At 42.8% G+C, this 14,638-nt stretch overlaps 1 protein-coding gene and 1 long non-coding RNA gene across 3 annotated transcripts in view; one reads left to right on the top strand and one right to left on the bottom strand.

Moving 5' to 3' along the window:
• The first annotated feature begins 5,202 nt into the window (after positions 1-5,202).
• Positions 5,203-14,638, top strand: part of SPATA7 (spermatogenesis associated 7) — a 49,574-nt gene continuing 40,138 nt past the window's right edge. Inside the window, exons 1-2 of one of the 2 annotated variants that reach the window (XM_083734936.1) lie at positions 5,203-5,583; positions 12,724-12,798. In XM_083734936.1, the coding sequence (XP_083591062.1) occupies positions 5,538-5,583; positions 12,724-12,798 (121 nt within the window). In that variant the 5' untranslated portion in view covers positions 5,203-5,537. Of the gene's footprint in view, positions 5,584-12,723; positions 12,799-13,860; positions 13,958-14,638 lie in introns of those variants that run through there. The other variant, XM_083734937.1, reaches the window with a different exon arrangement.
• LOC310844806 lies at positions 11,212-13,843 on the bottom strand. The gene is made up of 2 exons (XR_014564332.1): positions 13,719-13,843; positions 11,212-11,918 (listed from the first exon to the last, which is right to left on the bottom strand). It is a non-coding gene; the product is annotated as an uncharacterized lncRNA (long non-coding RNA).

Raw genomic sequence — 14,638 nt, 5'->3', positions numbered from 1 at the left:
AAAATACTTGGGTGAAAAGAAGAGCCAGTGATGGGTATTTTAATAATTGTCACATACATAATCAGCTGACAGAGAATCAGAAGACCCTCTTTTTCTTTGACTAGCTTGTTTTTCTATTACCTTTGATTCTCTCTCTGTTAAGTCTATCTATATCTATGCTTTGATTTTTGAAGTTTCCTATCTTGGATTAATTGGAGATACACTCAGGAAGATGCTAGACAGAAAAAAGAAAGGCCCTGTGTGAGGGGCAGGGTAGAGAGGATCTCCCAGAGCGGAAGGCTGGAGGAAGAGGGGGAAGCTCCCAGATGAGACCTGGGAAGGTTCACTCTTCTGCATGTGGAATAACAAGAAATAATTGTGATAGCGGGCCTGGTATTTATTTATTTTCCTTCTTCTCTTCTTTATTTTTTTCTCTTGCTTATTCTTGCTTCTTTCCTATTTATCCTCTTTAGATTAGTTTGACTTTTAGTGTATTTTATGTTGAAAACTCTTAATAAAATTGACTTTTTAAAAAATGGAAGAGAGGGTGGTCTGGGCATAATTCCAAGAGCCAGACAGAGCGGCCCCCAGAGCGACATTTGTCCCCAGGCCTGAGATCACTCCACCCTATGCAAATCTATCCTTCTTTACACATGTACCTCTGATTGGGGACAATCAGGTTGTGTATCCACGGCAGTGGCCGGAGGAGTGACCGCTGAGAAGAGTGCAGAAAGAAGAAATGTCATGGTACACCTGCATCAGCACATATGTATGCCATCATCTGCCCAAGCTGCAGCAAAACATGTCTCTCGCATATCAGTCTCTACAGCCACAACAGGTGCTACAACTCCCCAGTGTTTTGACATCACTCCTGAAGGCACACTCCTCCAATTGTCTCCTGAGGCAGATGACTGCCAACCAAAATCTCTGGAATTTATAACCCGTCCCCCTTTTAATGCCCTTGATTCAATACTGAAAAAATATCCCAGGGTCCACCCAGAACTCATGCCTAGTTCCAGCTCTTCACTTGGCAGAGGTTTAGCAAAAGGTTCAGAGACTTGAAAGCCCATTACCATCTTCTCCAAAGTTGGCGTTTCCTCGTATAAGATCCTTTTCGCAGAGTAATCCCCTCCCCTATTTTTTTAATAGCTCTTAACCTGCCCTAGCTCTAAGCCACCCCTAGGGTCTGTCCATGTAATGCTTTTGCTACTTAGATGACTTCACAGCTGCACCACGAGAGCTTCAGCTTTTCAGCTGCCCACATGCCGCACTGAACCACTGGGAACTCTTGGTCCCATCTGAATCTTCAACCAAGAGTCTCCTGGCAATTAGACCATCTGCGTTCAAGGTTCAAGCAGACAGGGCACGCATACAGAAGCATTCTCAGCACCTGCCTCACAAACTATGGAATTCACCCTGGAGATTTTCCAAAGCCAGTGTTACAGAATGTCTCAAAGCATGTAACAAGTTTCATGAATTTTGGGCTTCACAATCCCCACCCCCGAATTTGGAAATAAATTCCATTAGAGTCAGTGGGGATTATTTCCTGTTCTGCATATACATGGCTAAAAAAAAGGCTATAAATCTATTTTACATTATCATAAAACTTCTTTTTTAAACTAATTTGAGCCATTACTTTTGTTATTTTAGCCTGCCATTTAACGCATATAGCCATACTTTGGGAATATGCATCTTCTTGATTGTTAATTATCACAAAGGGGCATTTGCATATGTCACATTAGGCTGGTGTCACCTGGCAGAGGAAGTAAAGATTCAGAATTTATGGCCTGGATGACTAAAGTCAGATTCTCAACTTCTTGACTCTTCTAGTTAACGCTGCTAATTAGTGTCTGTGTTCTTTAATGCCTGGCATTTCAAACTGAAACGGCGAGAATAAAACAGCTCTTAGCAGTGATAAAGTATAGCTGGAGTTTGTCATGTCCTTAATTCCACACCAAAAAGTTTATAGGAGGAAATGGGTGAACAGAAAATGGTGTGGTTTAGGTAGAAATACAGAAGCGGCTTTTCTTACACATCAACCACCAATTTTAACTAACCCATAGGGACCTTCCCCATACCTCAGCATCTGCTACAGAGGCCCTATACTGGGTGCCTCTGACACATGAAGTGGGTCACCAGCAGGGAGACATTGGTGAGATTTAGATTTTATTAATAGTGTTTTTATGTGTGTGTGTGTTTTTAAAAATGTTTAATCATTTTTTCAATACAAACATCAACCGCAAAAGACACATACAACATAAACCATAATAACAATAACACAATTTTACAATTCAGATTTGAATACACTGATATACCTACAACTACACCTTTTTAAACAATATTTTCCCACCTCTCTCTCTCCTCCCCCTACTTCTCACCACTATCCACCTTATTGGTTAAATATTCGTTCCAGATTGCTTCATATTTATCCATTGTTATTTTGCGTCGACATGCATTTCATTCGTATATAGCTAATCTGTCCATGTTATCAATCCATATGCTCAATGGAATCTTTTCAGCTCTTCCAATTCATCAAAACAAGTTTTTTTGCTTCTAATATAGCATGGTACATCCATTTATTTATTTTTTGACCCCTTGAAATCTCCCATGTTTGGGGTTTTTGTCATTTACTTTAATCCAGTCTTTATGTTATGGGGTGGCACAGAAATGTAATATATAAGGGAGCGGGAATTAAATTATGAAATTATGCGCTTTCAATTCTGGCTGAACAGTGCAAGAAATAAGAACATGTGGTTTTTAAAGATATCCTAAAGAACTGTCATTCTACATCTGAATGTCTTTAGGTATCATAAAAGCTAGCCCAGTTCCTAGGTTACATTTTTCCCCATCCATGACGTTTGGTGTTATTTGCATGGTCACATTCACAAACATATCATTAGAATGCATCATTCATGCAATTCGTGCAAAGATTATCATGGTAGTCAAGGTTAGGTTTCTAAAATAATTGAGTCACAGGCTCATCAATGAATAAGTTGCCCGAATAACACAGACAGCTAAATGCTTTTTTAAAACATGTGTGCAGTGTACACACACAGATTAATCCAAAAGCAATTCCATGCATGCATTACATTGGAAACTGACCTTGAAAGGTGTTGTGTAAAAGACAAAAGAGGCTATTCAAGCCAATGGCAATCTGCTAAAAATTGTAGAAAATGTATTGGCACCAGTGGGCCAGAATTCTGGAACAAGGGCAATTCTAATAAACTGCAGCGGACAAGAAAGAAAAGCAATAGAAATTGTTGCATAGTGTGTTGCCTGGTAACAAGGGAATAGCTGTGATGCTTTTGAAATGTTTGTTTGCTCAGTGGGAGACTGTCCCCATCCCTTTAAAAAATATGTATTCTGTGAATGAAACCACCAACATTTGTGGGAAACTGGGAGCCCAATGCATCAAGTGACGGTTGGGGCAGATTCATCCACAGAATTCTTCGATTGGGAAAAATGAACTTTCAGAGTACAAAAAGGTGAAATAGTAAGCTGTTGCTGCGGACAGAAATCTGGCATAGTAAAGGGGCTAGAAACTTAAAATGCACATTTCTGCATTGTATTTGGCTGCCCCTGTCTGAGTACAATAACTAATGCAAGAACTGTTTATAGGATGTTAAAAGAATTATATACAATTCAGCCAATACAATCCAAATTTGGTTCATCAACAGACACTATTTACAGGACCGGCCCAGAAGGGAGCTGATGTACTTAAACTCGTTGAAGTGTCTGCTATGAATTTTTAAAAATAAAATCTAGTTTTTGACATTAGATCTGAAGAAACATGCTCAAATGCCTTGTAAATGTTGAACATTTTATAAGACATCCGTATCTTATAAAGAATGAAAATTAGTAGAATGTGCTGCCTTTTGTAAACGCTCTTCAAATCAAGGTGAAAATTATGCTACTGGCACATTTGTGATTCTACTGCTAGCATGCAGCCAAAGCCAAGTTATAAATGGCAGACAGGTAGCTCTTTCAGATGGTAAGAGTTTTTCCAGCACAGCATTCCACATTTTCTTTCTCATTTCCAATGCATTGCTCTTTAAATAAACACCGCTGTTGGTTGGTTTGCTGTGTAGTGTTCATGAAACATGGTCACACTGATTTTCTGGTTAGTTCCGAATTCTCCAAACACAAGACCTGTTTTGTATATATATTGTGTAAAGGTTCACTGAACGCTCCCCCCTGCCCATGTCCACCAATGTACCCAACGTACACTACTGAGGGGAATGGAACCGACTGCATGGAATCAGCGTGGGGGGTGCAGGGGGGGCTGGCCGCACCGGGCGCAACATCTGGGGGTTAGGGTTAGGGGGCGCAAATCCACGGGTTAGGGGGCACAAATTACTTGCCTTGCCCCGGGTGCTGACAACCCACGCTACGCCACTGCCCAAGCCTAAGGAAAGTGAGCATAGCAAAGTTCCATCCCACTTACACTAAAAGAAAAGGAGGGAAAGGAGGGGTATACTGTCTGACCAATCACACTGGTTCTCCCCCCCCCCCAGTCCTATTCTCAGTAACGGGAGGGGGGACAGGGAACATTGGGCAACAGGGGGGATCGCAGAGCGGAGCTGGTGGGGAAGGCTGTAGGGTGGTAGGGCCTCCCCTCCCTGGTAAATGTACATAGGCTAGCATAAAAAACGACCTTAGGTGTTATGTACAGTACTGAGTTGAATAGGATCCAAAAGGCAGCGGTCTGATTGGTCCTAGAACAATAGGATTCAGAATGCAGCAGTCTGATTGGTCCTCAGGAGCCACCCAATCCAGCTCCAGGTGGAAGTGAATCCGCAACCAGATTGGCCTACAGGTGAATCCCGGAATTAGCCAATCAGCTGGGGCCTATTGTGTAAATAATGTATATAAAGCAGACATTTTGGGGCACCTTTTATTCCTCCTCACCACTATGAGGTGAATAAAGAGCAAGAAATCCACTCTCGACTCCGAGTATATTTCATTAGGTGAAGCCAGACCCTCGCTCCACGTAGCTCAGTGTTGTTTACCTGGCTGTGGCTCTCCGGGATTTCGGAGGGGGCCCTGCTGCCAACCCCACGTAAACAGGTGGTGGCATGAACCAGGGAGTGGACCTTCCTCCGGAAAACAGCCGCCCTTCCTACAGTCCACCCTGCGCGGCGCAAGACACCCGCGCTCCTATACTTGGCAAGGGGTCCCCTCCGCGTTCAAGCACCACCTTTGCGCACGGCGGGACTTGCTTGGGAGGAGACCTGCTGTTCAGCCTCTACCTCTGAAGCCCCGCGCTCCTTTTTTACACGGGAGCAAGCTCTACTCGGCGGCGCAGAGAGCCGCGGCTCCGGGCCTCCTCTTCCTCCACCTTGCCCTTCCCCCGGTCCCAGGACGTAACGCGCCCAGCAGCGGCGGCCGCCAAGCGAGCGGCGGTGTCCATAGCAACCCGTCGGGCTGCCAGGCCCGCCCCTTGCCGGCCGAGAGAGGCGAGGAAGGAAGGGCAGAGGGAGGGACGGACGGAAGCCGCCGGGCTCGGGCCGCCGGTGGCCCTCTGGGCTAGGAGGAGCCTGGCGGGCCGGGCCAAGAGGATGGGAGTGAGCTTGGAGGGCGGCGGCAGCAGGAGGAGGAGCCCAGGTAGAGAAGCGGGGACGAGCCGGAGAGCGGGGGGGGGAGGTCCGCCGGCATGTCTTGCGGATGGGAGGGCGGCGAGACCTGGAGGAAGAGGCTGGGGGCGCTCCCCGCCTCCCTTTCCGTGCCCCTTTCTTCTGGCGCCTACCAGGACACATTCGCACTTTCCGCAGCTGGTAGAAGCGGTCGCTAATCCTGCCCCGTCCGCCCTTCACCTGCCTCCTCCCCCCCCCCGCCATATAGCCAAATAAATCCCTCTCGCCAGAGACTGCAGGCATTTCCGTGCGCAAGAGCAGACAGACAATAAACAAGCCCTTCCCCCTCGCGCGCGCGCCCCCCTCTCTTCTCCTCTCCAGCCATGACTATGACGACATCGCCAAATGCGCGCAGGGAACCCCCCGCAGCGCGCGCCGCCCCAGTCGCGAGGCTTCTCTTTTGGAGTTCCGCGAGGGTTCCAGAACGCCCCGCTCCGATCCCACGGCTGAGAAAGGGCTCCAGAACGCGCTGGGGGGAAAGGATGAGGAGCGTGGGAGTTTCCCAGCATGCACCCCTCCTCCCCCACTGTGTTGTCCTGGTTCCCAGCCTCCCTTGCACACAGGTGCTTCTGTGGAGATCTGCCATTCTGGGCAAGCTGGATGAAACAGAAATCGCCGCCCCCTCCAGTACAAAGTGCTTTTTAAAGACGGCAGCCCCATATAATAAATTGGCCTGGGAGAAAGGCCTACTGAGCTGGATGGGGTTTGCTTCTGAGTAGACACGTGCAGGGTTTGTGGTGTGCTGGTTCGTTTATACATGCCTAAGCTTCTGTCCAGCCAATAAGCCTGGCCTTATGGCCTTTTGTTTTCTTGTGCAGTTTTTCAGCATGTGCAGTAAATGATTGTGAGCGTTTGAAAGGAGGAGCCAAGGTTCTTTCCAAGTGTCACCTAGACTTTGAGAGAAGTAATGGACCCTCGTTATTTTTAAAGAACCAATAGCTCATGGTTTTGTTGTGGGGGGGGGTTGGAGGGGGGCCTGGTGGCAGTGCCGGATTTACATATAAACTAAACAAGCTCCACTCTCTTGGGGGCCCCAAAAAAATTAAAGGAAAAAATAAGCTGGATGTACATTTGCAAAATATAAGATAAAAAACAAATAAAATGAAACCTACATACAGCAACAGTATTTTGTGTTGTGTAGGCTCCTGTGATGTAAGTAATGGCCCCCGCCTGCTAGGCTGCTCCCTAAAATATCACTAGTTTGCTCATTTCTATATACAGTCGTACCTCCGGTTAAGTACTTAATTCATTCCAGAGATCTGTTCTTAACCTGAAACTGTTCTTAACCTGAAGCACCACTTTAGCTAATGGGGCCTCCCGCTGCTGCTACACCGCCGGAGCACAATTTCTGTTCTCATCCTGAAGCAAAGTTCTTAACCTGAGGTACTATTTCTGGGTTAGCAGAGTCTGTAACCTGAAGCGTATGTAACCCGAGGTACCACTGTATAGGATGCCTACATTCTGCATGGACTGGTCCATAAATTACCATATAACATATATTCAACACAAAAACAGCAACAATTTGTTGTTGACAAAGGACAGCTGGACATATAAAGGGCCCCATTACCTTCAGCAGCTTAGGGCTTCATCAAACCTAAATCCGGCCCTGCCTGGTGGCCCAACATTTTCTCCTTTTTATATTGCACTGTTGCTCTCTGGTCCTGCTTGCTGGCTTCGCAAAGGAATCATGTCAACCAGGAAGAATGCTGGACCAGAAAGGCCTGTGGTCTGATCCACAGCATGGCTTTTTAATGTTTACATGGGTTCTTGTTACGTGCCGGGGGGGGGGTATTTATATTGAAAGAGAGTTTTGAAATGATTTAGATAAATATCCCCACGCTGTAGGGTATTAATTCAACCGAAGTATTTATGCAGTCATAATTGATTTTAGTTGGAAGACATGACACTCATAAACCCTTACTTTGTTGTTTCAATTGGGGTGATTTTTCTCCACAAATGTTCTCCATCTTCTTCCGTCTTCTCATTGAGGAATCCCTTTTTCAGCTTTCAAGGCTTACTGGTACAAAGCTTAAAATCCATTGGGTTAAGACAGACAGACAACTCAGTTGGAACATATCTAAGGATTCCAGTCTTAGGAACAAAGTTGCTGAAGTGTACTTAAGTTAATTTTTCCCTGGGATCAGTTTAACTTATGCAGCAATCAAAAGAGTTCACCACTGAAAGAAGCACTAACATTTTTTGCATTATTGACAGACCAGTGTTATTTATAACTAGACATTAATGCAACAGCTCTAAAACAGCTTTATTATTCAAAGCTGGTGGTTTGCACTGAGCTGTTTATCTCCCATTGCCTTTGCTTGCCAAAGGTTGAAGCAGTAATAAAATAACATTTGTAACACAGAAACGTGATTTTACTTGTGGCAAGTAAGACGTAATTTACTTACAGGCTGGTTAGTGAGATATTTATGTTGTTTGAATAGGAGCTATGTGTGTTGTTCAATTGTAAAAGAAAAAAAGTGAAATATTTAGATTAGTTTTTAAACGTACTGGCCATTTTTTCAATAACATACTGCTCAAAAAAAGACGTGTGATGATAAAACAACAATAAAACTACTGTTAAAAACAAACATACTATTACAAATTACCAGGTCACAGCCAAGCAAACCAAACCAATAAAATTAAATCCTGTTGCCAACATAAATAAAGATGTATTTATGAGGCAACTAAAGAACATAGGAAGCTGGATTAGACAGAGTCAAACCATTGGTTCATCTAGGTCAGTATCTCAACACCAGGGGGTGGAATCTTTTTTCATCCAAGGGCTGCATTCCCTTATGGGCAACCAGTGGGGGCCACGTGCCAATACTTATCAGGGCCAGAAGCAAAAGTGGATGGAGCAATGTAATTTTTATTTTTGCATAACAGTCTAGTTTCTGCACAGACTTGCACAGACCTCTCTCTTCTCCATTCATGTACACAGGAGCCATTATCAGTGTGAGGAATCTGATATAGTCTGGAGAGGGCACTAGGCTGGTCCAAATGAACTTTTTTGACTTTTCCTTTAACCACTTCCTTCTCATTTGCCTCCCTGGTTTGCTTCCTACTCTATTCTACAGCTTGTTCAGCCCAGCGGTCTTCTTTCATCTTATGGACTGCATTAATGGCTTTGGCTCCTTGCCTGTACTGTCAGCTCAATTCCTGCCACCTCTGCTCAGACCACCTAAAGCCTTCTGAACTACCCTAATCTAGTGCCTCAAGGACTCAGGATCATATATTTCCATTTTGCAAAATGTTGTCAAAATTGTCTTGCAAGGTACCCAAGAGTGGCAGAATAGAGAAGCAGCCTCTGTTGAGAACTAACATCTGTGTTGACTTTCATCCAGATCCTCATAGACTATGTGCTACCAAAGCCTGCATCAGTTTAGCCCTCTGAGTGTCCGACTGCCCAGTTGCATCGTTAATTCCACCTCGCGTTCAGTGGAGACTGCTCTGCGCTGAAGAACAAGCATGCACTCCGTGACCATTAGCAAATTCATTTAATTGAAGCTAATAAAACCGTCTCCAGAGCAGTAGACTACTAGATGAACTTTGCTGTATCTGCCCGCTCTACAATTCCCAAGCAGTTAAAAGTTAAGAGACTTAATTCTAACAGAGACTGTGTTACTGGCTACTGGACTTCTCTAGGTGTTAAATGGATGTACCCCACCCCACCAGCTTAGCATGGAGATTCAGTAGTGGAGTTTTTTCTTAGCCAACTTGGGGGGCGGCAGCTGTACGACTCCATATAATCTATATAGATTAACATGTTCAGCAAGTCCAACTAAGACAAAATAATGAAATGATGGTGGTCGCTCCAATGCAGAGTTCTAGGGACTCTAGAACTCCCCAAAGCCTGGAGTGGGGTGGGGGAGCAGGTAGGCAGTGCCAGTTTCAGACTCCAGGAGCCCTTAGCACATTCCCAGCAATGGGCCTCCCACCCAACTAGAGCAGGGCCCAGTGCTGTTTGTGGTAGCCGCAGTAGAACATTCATTATATCTAACCAATAGATGGGAGCTGAGCTTGGCTCCTGTACAAAAGCAGCATGGCCACCTGCCTCTTCATATCCCTATTTGCAACCCCTCCCTAAGGTCAGTGATAAGCTCGCTTGTTTTTGGCACCGATGGTCAGGAACCAGTTTGTGGTAGAGAGACAGAAAAGGAGGCCCAGCTCACACTCTGAGTTTTGTTTTTTGTTTTTAAACCACTCTTCTTACTAAAGCAAGAAATAACATTTGTGAATATTTTTCGAAAGCTCACATATTTCAGCAATCCGTTAGAATTCAATAATAATAAGATGACAATGATAGCTGAAATAGTTTTTAGAACTGTACTGCAAATGGCTCGCTTCATATTTTATGTCAGTTTGCTGCTTCAGAGGAACGGGAGAACATGTAATCCTCCATAATAAAATGTATTAGTCGTCTTTATCTATTTAATGGATTATGATAAAAAATCCACAGCACATGTGGCAGAAACAGATACCTACCACAATTAAGCAGACACTTTCACAGTACAGTATTCTAGCTTTAACAGTTCCGCTCGTTAATTATACATATGCAAGGGTTCATTTTGAATATAGTAATATAATTGTTTTGAATGTAGTACAGTCGGCGAATGGAGTTTCATGGTATGCAAGAAGTACGTGGAAGCTAGCCATTGCATATGATTTTTTTTATTTTTTAAATGCACCAAAATATCACCCTATACATAGTTTACCATGAAACTGTATGTGGAGAAAGCAGTACCCCACAAGTTAAATGCTGCATCCTTTTAGCACAGCAAACTTGAAACTTGTGATTCATACTACCAATTGAAACTTGTAATTCTACTAATTCCCTCTCCCTCTTCCTTCTTTTCCATTTGTACTTGTGGAGATCAGCAGAGCCCCTACTTGTAGGTTTTAGGAATGCCAAATAATATGGAAACACTTTCAGTCACGACAAAAGACATTTGCTTTACTGACCCCAGAATTTGACCCCAGTTTATTTTATGATCAGTTACGTATTTCAGTTTCTGTAGCTTTAAGAGGAGTGGGATTGAAGAAATCCAGAATAGCAACCACAAGCACACTAAGTGCCCAGGTTGCAAAGATAATTATATGTTTAATTTTTAATGTGGAAAAGCAGGGTGTAAAAGGGAAGGGAGAGGTAATTTCATACTTCATATCTGACATGACATGCACATATTTTGTACTTGTTTACTGCAGCTGAGTACTAAAAATGTAGTACAAGGCAACCCTTTCTCTTTTTGCTTTAGAATCAATAATCCATTTTGATGGGATACATGTGGTCCTACTAATTATGTTAATGACTTGGAGCAGGAAATATTTCACAAAAAGCAAAAAATATGTCTTTGGTACAGAAATAAACTACACAGCTATGATTCTAGAATGGAATCTCACCCAGGACTCCATCCGAAACCTCTGGGTATAGGGTGGTATATAAATTCAATAAATAATAATAATAATAATAATAATAATATTTCATGCCAACTCTCAGCCAAAGAAACTCGCAACACACTCTCAAAAATGGGGGTTCCAGGAACCTCCTGATGCCTTGTTACTCTCTAGGCTTTCTATTATGGGTAAGCACCAAGTTTGGCAGAGCTATATTTTTTAGATGTGTTTATTAAGGTTTTTTTTAAAAAAACAAAAACAACAAAAAACCACATACAAACAAGACAAAAACAAACAAAGAACAAGGACTGGGTGTAGACATTATTGCAGTTAAAATAAAATAAACAGAAGGTTCTGTTCACTTTCGCAGACAACATAATAAAATAGATTCAACAAAGGGACATTTGGGATAACATAGAACTTGCCACGTAGAGGCATATATTGCTGGGGGCCTATGCAGCACACTATTTTTATTTGTAAAGGATGTCAATAGAGAACCCTCGTGTGATGAGTTCAATGATCAGACAAGGCAGCGCTCATACCTTCTCAAACCATCTGTCACTAGAGGGACCCAATGCAGACTTCTAATATTTGGCAATTTAACTCGCCCAAAAAAAACCTTCCCCCCCCCCCCCCAAAGGTTGATAGAGCTTTGTGAGGCTGCCTCCCCACAGCTGGTTCCTGTTTAGCACTCAATCAGCTGCATTTGCATACACCCAATTCCAGGCTATAGCAGATTTATTGGGTGAGTTTCCCATATGGTCCAAAGGATAGCAAAATAGGACACTTGCCCACTCACAGTTCTTTCTCTGGCACCTGCACGCCTCTCTTCTTCTGGCTGCTAATTCCAAATATAGTTTGGACTGATGTACTTGCCTTCCCTTGCGTCCTCTCTTACCACTTTTGATTTTCCTGCAAACCATAGTTTGGTATTACCTCTATAACTGCTACGAACCAAGGTTTACCCAGTTTGTATGTCATGCGAAATCAAATCTGGGAGAGAATCGGAGTTTGCGATGATAGGAGGAAGCCAGTGAGCCCTAGGATTGTTCATATTAAACCAAGCAATTGTCTGTTCAGGATTCGGATGTCATCAGACCTTTCCATGTTTTTGATGTCCCTCCCGCCTCTGCAAAATAAAGAAAGTGCCATGGAAGATCCGGTAGTTCAAGACAGAACTACTGTTACTGGGATTTTGTATTTTACCAGAACTCAGGGTGCAACGTTTTGTTTCTCAGAAAATGGACATCTTCCAGTGAATTGTCCGTTGCGACCATGATGTTTCAGCTCCAAAACTATGATCTTAGATAGCTCGAAACTCAAAAGTATAGTTACTATAATTATGGTAAAATGAATAGACACTGTATATTCATTTCAAGATGAAAGGAAAAAATATATGACTTCATTTTCAGTCCAATCATAGGCAGAGTTAAATCCGCCTAAGTACATTGATATATAGGCTTATGCATTACTTTAATGTATGGTTGCACAGTTGATTTAATCAGTGATTTACTACTATTAATGAGATTTTTTTCCTCTTCAGTTGATGTAATATTAAAGTAAGTTCACCTCATGTATTTTGATGACTTTCCTACAAACTCATGTTTTTCACAATAGTTCATTATAATGAACATACTGCCTTTTAAGAGTTTTTTAAAATTCTCTATGCTGAAAGCTATACTTCCACCCTAATTTCTTTGTTTCTTTTTTATATCAGTGCTTGAATACCAAGCCATTCCTCGATATGGACCAGCAAGCCCATTCAGGGGACATTTAAGTACTAAAAGTAATGGTAAGTAATTTGCATAATGGGGCAAACAGCAACATTTTTTAAGTATAGCTTTGCATCGAATTCTTGTTGTGTGGACTCTTAAAATATTTTACATTAAAGCATTGTGGTGAGAACTTAGTTTGGCTGAGACTATACTAATGAGTAAAATATGTCATTCTTCAGTGCACATATATGGAGTGGGGGAGGCTTCGGGGGGGGGAGAAGAGAAAGGGGAAGTCTTTTTTTGGTTGATCAGAACTGTTAAACAGAAACTGAATGCTGATACTCAATGCAAGAATATCAGCTGACCCAAAGTTTTTAGTCTTTGCATTGTCTTGGTTTTAACCAATTCAATAAATAATACATCTCAGTGTAGAAGACTGTTGCTGAAGCTTGGCTTAGATATCGGGGGAAAACACAAATATATTTATTTCAGAGGTAGTTAATTTTTGGTGGGCGGGGGAGGGTTTAGGGCAAGGGCCACATTGATCCTTGGTCAGTCCTTGTCAGAATTGGCATGGCCAAAATAAGGAAACATTTTAGGATTCTTGGGCATCACCAAAAACTTTTGACATCACAGTGGGGTACCTATGGAAACAATCAGGGGGGTGAAAATAAAAAGAATTTTAAATTTAAATAATTCTGATGGGGGGGGCTTGGGAGGCCACAAAAATCTTTTGGCACCATGGCAATACATTGGGGGACTCATCGGAGCAGGAAAAACAAAGTTTTAAACGGCCTTTTAAGGGTATCTTGGGGGGACACAAAATCCTCTTAGAGGATGTATTTATTCCACAGCAACCCCTTATTTCAAGTAATGGATACAATTTAAGTACAACACTACCTCAAACATGGAGCCATTTTTCTTAAGAGCTTGTGCTGTTTAAAACCCAGTTAGAATCTACATACTTGTTTTATGTATAATTTGTTATTTGCCTCACCAGATAGTTGATCAGTCCTTTCAGTCCTGATAGGCATGAAGTCTGCTGCCAGGGCCTTCAGGCTGCAGTCCTTAAACTACTTGCTCCAAAGTAGTCATGTTGACTTCATAATGGGGCTATTCTGGAGTAGCTGTTTTTGAGGATCTCATCCTAGTTTCATATGCAGGGATATGTTTTGCTGCTTTGGCTGTTAAACGGTAAACCTTACATCTCAGAAGCATCACTGAAATGGCTCTGTGGTGAGTGATTTGCTTGTTCATGGCTTCATAACTGAAGACAGGCATTCTGATGTAAGTGTTGATTTTACCCTTAGCTTTTCAGTATGTCCATGTGTAAGCCATTTGAGTACAAAGTGTCCTCCTGCAATTTGCCACAGCAAGACATGGGACCTTATTGTCAGCAAATAAAAAGAAAACAAAGGTTGTAAGGGGTCCGAAAGCGGGTGGAAACTGCAGAGATGGAAGCCACGAGGTTTGGTGGCATTTGAGTGTGCCTGTTGCTAGTTCCACAAACAGTGAGGAAGAACCGATTGTCAGTAGATGTGCACTTACTTACCACTTGGAATCTGAGGTCCAAATAAGTGCAGCTCTGGCTGCCATGTGCAAAAAATATATATAAAAGAGCGCTGAGAGGAGTGTCACTCTGTTGAAGCCCATAGTAAGGAATTCATGTGTTGAAGAGTTTGGCTAATTAAGGCTTGTTATGTTCAGAGCCCTAAAAACAGCTTTGATTTATTTAAATACTCCGTTAATTAAAGCAGGAATATTAACTGAATGAGATATTTAAAATATTGCTTTAGCATGGGGCTTCTTGTCCCTACCAGATATCCAATCTCTCTCACAGCCGCCTCTAATACTACAGCATGTGATGTGATCATGCTAGATGGAATATTGCATTAATCTTGGGAAGAATTCCCTACT

This window comes from Podarcis gaigeae (genome assembly GCF_964106915.1).
Source record: "Podarcis gaigeae genome assembly, chromosome: 1".
In the NCBI taxonomy this organism is placed as follows: Eukaryota; Metazoa; Chordata; class Lepidosauria; order Squamata; family Lacertidae; genus Podarcis; species Podarcis gaigeae.
The sequence above is the reverse complement of the archived record's forward strand: the minus strand, read 5'-3'. Positions and strand labels throughout refer to the sequence as shown.